The sequence below is a fragment of the Amblyomma americanum genome, chromosome 4 (assembly GCF_052857255.1).
Source record: "Amblyomma americanum isolate KBUSLIRL-KWMA chromosome 4, ASM5285725v1, whole genome shotgun sequence".
Classification (NCBI taxonomy): domain Eukaryota; kingdom Metazoa; phylum Arthropoda; class Arachnida; order Ixodida; family Ixodidae; genus Amblyomma; species Amblyomma americanum.
The window spans coordinates 200,571,939-200,578,347 of record NC_135500.1 but is presented as its reverse complement, the minus strand read 5'-3'; the positions used below and the strand labels follow the sequence as shown (position 1 = coordinate 200,578,347).

The 6,409-nt window shown below is 49.5% G+C and overlaps 1 protein-coding gene across 1 annotated transcript in view; it reads left to right on the top strand.

Moving 5' to 3' along the window:
* The first annotated feature begins 14 nt into the window (after positions 1-14).
* Positions 15-6,409, top strand: part of LOC144129058 (neurobeachin-like) — a 318,181-nt gene continuing 311,786 nt past the window's right edge. Inside the window, 1 exon segment of the mRNA XM_077662943.1 lies at positions 15-301. Coding sequence (XP_077519069.1) covers positions 143-301 — 159 coding nt within the window. The 5' untranslated portion in view covers positions 15-142.

Here is a 6,409-nt window from a genome sequence, read left to right as displayed (position 1 = left end):
ACTGCGAGACTATTAAAAGGATCCACTTAGCTTTAAACATGGCGAGAAGCCTGGGTGGGAGTGTACGCCTTTTTCGGTGGATGTAATGTCTTGTAAATTGTTTTTGCTCGTTTTTGTGTGACAACATTCCTGTCGCGAAAACATGGATGTGCCGCCAGACGCAGCGATGGCCCAGGCCAAGCGTCCCGAGGATGTGATTAAGATGCCTTTGAACGACAATCTTAAATTCGCCGTGCTGATCGGATTTGTCGAAGTCGGCCAAGTCTCCAACAAGGAGGTGGTAAACACCGTTTTACACTTGGTGAGTGGCACCTGTTTCTCAGACCGCCGCCGCGTGCGGATTGGCCGCACGCCTGCCTGTTTGGCACCCGTCCCTGTTGAAACAGCTGTATCCGCAGTCTTCGATCAAAAGTAGTAGCATACGCTACGGTCGACGCACTACGCACATGAACCACCAAGCGAAAGCGCCGCTTAGCATGCTATATATTTTTTTCTTCGGGCATCGTTCATGTTTAGTTTACGGCCGGCACAGATGTTGTGAGGGAAGTAAACCGAAAGAAAGCGATGGTATTTTTGCCGGCTCCGTTCCTATGTGATCAGCTCTTTCGCCGGCACTTATCTTCGAGAGAAAATTGCTGCTATCCTGCAGTCCCCGCGGTAACGGCATACCGTAAAGATAAAGTATGCCGGTACTCCTTGTTCCGTCACCTGATGCTGGAGATGTTATCGAGAAGAACCGCGTTGCTGCAGTAATTGGCTTTCTTTTGCAGTTGAGGTATTGTAGCTGAGAGACAGTAAGAGGCTCGCGGGAGTGAGTAGTTCTCGGCGCCTGCTGCTCCCGTGGAAATAAAAAGTCATGCTAGGGCTCCGAAACTTTGCCGCGGGATGCAGCGTTTGAAAGTTTCCATTAGGTCGCCCACACTGTAAAAATAACAAAAAAAAGCAAAGCATTAGCTCACCGCACGCACAAAAAAAAAAAAAAAGTCGCTCAGCATGCATAACAGGTACCGGCCGCTCCTATGATATTTGCATTTTTGTATTCCTAAAATGCACTGTCGTTTATCTTATTGCTTTGTTTTTTTTTTTCCTGTGGAAGTAGCAAAACATGGCTTTTCCCGCTTAATGCGCTTGACCAGGCTGCGTGCTCGGCTGTGGACTAGAAAAATGTAGCTGCGCTTTTCTAGTCTTTCACTTGCTTCTTTTACCTGGCAGGTGTAACAGGTCAACGGGGAATACAGCTGCTTGGCACACTTTCTCGGTTTTATTTCATTTTACTCTCTGTCATCTTTTAATGCCTGCCCGACGCTGCGTGCAACCTGTAATCTGTCCGATTTTGACGTCGTCCGTCAGCGGATCGCGGCGTGCGTTCCAAGCGGGTCACTGCCGCGACTTGGGTGTATTGCAATCAGCAAGAAGCTGTGCCGCTTGTAATTTCACTAGAGCTCGTTTAGTTTTTATTTTTCCCGGTCTGTATTATTGCAGGACGGTCCGCACTCGGAGGAATGATTAATGTGGCTTCGTTCCGCCCTTTTCCATTACGTAGCGGGTGTGCATAAGCTTTTTATTGACGGCGTACTTAAGCTGTTGGTAGAGCGCCGTCCTTCGCGTCTGACTGGTGTGTGTGAATTTGGCCTTGCTAGCCGTTGTAGTTAGCCTAGTTAATTGCGCGACTGTCCCTAATTTAGTGGTTATCCTGGGTCCTGTCCTCAGATCAGGAGAGCGTCTTTCTTCACCCTCTAAGTTTCGACAAACAAGTTTTTAATCGCGGCTGTGTGCGCGTACCCTGGTGGATGTCAATCTTAATTGCTCTCGTGCTAGCAACGAACCGAATTTGGCGCTAACAGCGCTAAGTGGTCCGCAGTCTTGGGTGTCGTTCCTGCGTGCGAGAGCGTAGTGAGGGAGTCTGTGGGCTCTTAGCCGCTTGGTTTCGCCCAGGACTGCTTTTCCTGTTCGGTTAAACCTGTTCCCGATTCTCGCTTCTAGTCGAATGGCACCGAGAATGGGTGCGATTAATTCTGAAGAATTCCTGATCCGAAATCGTCTCTCGCAGTCGTGTCTTTGTCTACTGAGGCATACTTGTGTATGTCACTTGTAAATGTCGCAGCGTCAGAAAAAGCCATAAGGATAACAAAACAAATTCGCAGTGTGTGGCGTTCGGAATAATCACATACAATATATATATATATATATATATATATATATATATATATATATATATATATATATATATATATATATATATATATATATATATATATAATACCAAAAGTGATTTCTGGCAGCTGATTTGGTCAATATAATATAAAATCACCAAAAATTGAAGAAACATAACAGGATTTAATTCACGACGTTTCGGCTGATACAATACATACAATACAATAGGTACAATATTTCCCCTGGTGCTCGGCTAGTAAGGGGTAAGATGCTTGGAACATGGGTCTTCGATTCCACCTTGAGTAATCGAAAAATAAATTGTGCCATGGCGCTCTTTGGCCATAGATGCCCCTGCGCCATAACAGTCCATAATCATCATCCACCGAGCTGCAGTGCTTCCGAATCGCCCATGAGTCCGGACTATGGCCAAGTTCACGTCAACATAATACGACCAATTTCTTAACTGCTCGTAAGCAGGAGTGAGACCTGCCTGTTCGCGGTCAGTTTAAGGTGCTTACTTCCACTGATACGTTCCTAGAGCCGCCGCAGTGGGGTCTCCTGAGAGCCTCTAACTACTGTCAACGCGACTGCGGAGGTTCTCTAGCACGGTTTTCTCGGAAGTTTCCGCGGACGTCATAGCGGCCGCCATCTTTGAGACCAGAAAGCGCGGCATAAACCTGGGCGTTTTGCTAATCCGCTTATCGCCAACCGGTTCGCGCGTGCACTGTGGAAGCTAGCCTCAGTACCCAAATATAGCGCCCGTGACGTTACGTGAAAACTGCGAAGCTATCCTCCGCAGTGGTCTGTCCGCAGAGGCTGAGTCAGCACCCCTTGGGCGGGCGCATGCGCCGATTGGGGCCGAATGTAAAAATTGACTGTGCACAGAATGGGATGTCGGAGATCTCCGGGTGGTCGAAATTATCCCGGACCACTCCACTGAGTAATCGTCTCTCATCATTGTATGCGGACTCGGCACGTAATTATGCATTTAACGTGCACGATTCCGCAAGCAATCGAGTTGGACCAGAAACGTTTCGGCATGCTACTTGTGTGTCGCGCACCGTTGTTGCAGCTGTCATCCTGGACTGAAAAAAAAAAAAGAAGCTGCCGTATCTGCCGGCGAGTCGTGTCGAAGCCGCGGTTGCGACAGGCCCGCTCTTCGCCACCGAACCCATGTATCCGCGCGAGAAACTGCTATTTCTTTTTTCGAGAAGCGTATAGTAAAGATCCCCAGGTGGTCGAAATTATTCCGGAGCCCTCCACTACGGCACCTCTTTCTCCCTTTCTTCTCTCACTCCCTCCTTTATCCCTTCCCTTGCGACGCGGTTCGGGTGTCCACCGATATGTGAGACAGATACTGCGCCATTTCCTTTCCTCAGGGAATTTCAGTTTCGTAATTACTCGTCGCAGGGATTATGACTCTTTAGAGCGGGTGCCGCCGTGGTGGTTCAGTGGTCATGGCGCTCAGCTGCTGACCCGAAATACGCGGGTTCGATCCCGGCCTCGGCGGTCGAATTTCGATGGAGGCGAAATTCTAGAGGCCTGTGTATTGTGCGATGTAAACCCGGGTGGTCGAAATTTCCGGAGCCCTTCACTGCGGCTTCCCTCATAGCCTGAGTCGCTTTGGGACGTTAAACCCCCGTAAAGTAAACCACAAATCTTCCTTTTCTGTAGACCATTCTCGCTTCGGTCGTTTGGCGCAGTCATCTCCGCCGTGCTCGCCTGCGTACGAACATTCCCATTGTTGCTCACGCGACACATAAGTAGCTGGCAAAGCTGCTTCGCTGTTTTCAAGTGTGCTGCACGCCGCGCGTTCGGCACGTTCCTGGAAAAGTCCCTGCATTATCGGCCTAGCGTTCAATATGGCGACGTCTACAATGGCAAAATAGGTCTGTACTTGCGGCGTGCTCTCGCCGGCTGAGACTGAGGCCGTTGTCGCAGCAGCAGCTGCGAAATAGCTTGCGGTTTCCCGAGTTGGTATAAAGCTGCGAGAAATTAAAGCCTGTCGCTTGCGCAAAACATTCCGCGGTGTGTCGTGGTCGCGTTTCGAAACAGAACGGTGCCACAGCCTGTGTTGTTCTGGGCGCCATTGTCCTTGCAGCGTATACTTGTTTGCGCGCGAAAAGAAAAAAGGACCGCAGGAGGCCTGTGTTGGAACTAGGTATATAGAGTATACGTTGGTACAGCGCTTGCACGGCTTCTTTGATAGCAGCTGGTTGCTTAAACCAATCACGCGACGACTTGCAACTGTTGAGGCCGCTTTTGTTATTTGCTCTTCAGCCGGATATTTCGTAGCAGTCTTCAAGCCCCGAGTTTCTGTCAGGTGGAGAGAACCTTCGTCCCAAGCGTTCAAAACGTTTGGGCCATCGTGGGTGCCGTGAGGGCTCCACTATTCGGTTCAAAAACAGGCCATGCAGCCTGAAGAATTTTGACCAAGGGTGTAATAATAATTGGTTTTGGGGGGAAAGGAAATGGCGCAGTATCTGTCTCATATATCGTTGGACACCTGAACCGCGCCGTCTAGGAAGGGATAAAGGAGGGAGTGAAAGAAGAAAGGAAGAAGAGGTGCCGTAGTGGAGGGCTCCGGAATAATTTCGACCACCTGGGGATTTTAACGTGCACTGACATCGCACAGCACACGGGCGCCATAACGTTTTTCCTCCATAAAAACGCAGCCGCCGCGGTCGGGTTCGAACCCGGGAACTCCGGATCAGTAGTTGAGCGCCCTAACCACTGAGCCACCGCGGCGGGTGTACATTTTACATTTTTCCGGCTCCGCTGTCAGCTCTGTCTGGAACGCAGCATTTCACTGAATCGATTAATTGCGCGCGCGCACACACGCACGCACGCACACACGCACACTTTTTTTCTGCAAAAAACTGCGCTTACACTACAGACAGAGAAGAGTGAGGACTCGACGCTGTCCATCCTCTGTCTCGTGTGAGCGCTGTTCTTCGACTCAAGATCATGCACCAACCAGCCCCGCTTTTCACCTTATTAAAATACATTTTTATTTTTTGAGGTGACGGCCATCTAGCGCGACCAAGCACTCACCTAACCACTTACTGCCGGCGAATAAATGTTTTCCAGTCCAATTAAATCTTTGACAAAATGATTTTTTTTTTTTGGGGGGGGAAGGAAATGGCGCAGTATCTGTCTCATATATCGTTGGACACCTGAACCGCGCCGTAAGGGAAGGCATAGAGGAGGGAGTGAAAGAAGAAAGGAAAAAAGAGGTGCCGTAGTGGAAGTCTCCGGAATAATTTCGACCGCCTGGGGATCCTTAACGTGCACTGACATCGCACAGCACACGGGCGCCTTGGCCGAAACGCGGTCGCCGCGGTCGGGTTCGAACCCTGGTACTCCGGCTCAGTGGACGAGCGCCCGAACCACTGAGCCACCGCGGCGGGTGTTTCTTTCAGATCGTTTTTTTTTATTAGTTTTTTACTAGTAACAACGCTATCTCCTAATAACGTAATAGTATACTATTCCTGATGTTTACGTTATTTAATGTGTCATCATTTTAATAACAGCAGTAATGGAATTGAATTGCCTGTTTGGGAAAGGAAATGGCGGATTATCTGTCTCACATACCGGTGGGCACCAGAACCGCGCCGTAATGGAAGGGATAAAGGAGGGACTGAGAAAAGAAAGGTACCGTAGTGGAGGCTCGGAGTAATGTCGTTTTGCGTACAAACCAAAAATGTCGCTCCACTTGCGTGTACTCACACAGGACAAGATATATATGACGCAGAAGTTCGTAGCTTAAACGTTCGCGTTTAGTACCTAAACCATGCAACAAATACTTGGCTGCATCACAGTGTATACGATCATGTGATAGATGTTCCCGGCTCCTGGAGACATCTGCGTGCGGTCGCCTAGGATTGGAACACCGCGGAGTGAAATTATAGTTTCCTCGTAGCATTGTTTCCGAGAGTACCCGTTTCGAATTTAGTGCCGCGGTCCGCTTAGAGCGACGGAGGATCGATATCAGCTAATTTGGCGATCGCGTGCGATCTCGCTTTAAATTCGGAAGAAATGTTTTTGCCCCGCCGTGGTGGCTCAGTGGTTAGGGCGCTCGACTACTGATCCGGTGTTCCCGGGTTCGAACCCCACCGCGGCGGCTGCGTTTTTATGGAGGAAAAACGCTAAGGCGCCCGTGTGCTGTGCGATGTCAGTGCACGTTAAAGATCCCCAGGTGGTCGAAATTATTCCGGAGCCCTCCACTACGGCACCTCTCTCTTCCTTTCTTCTT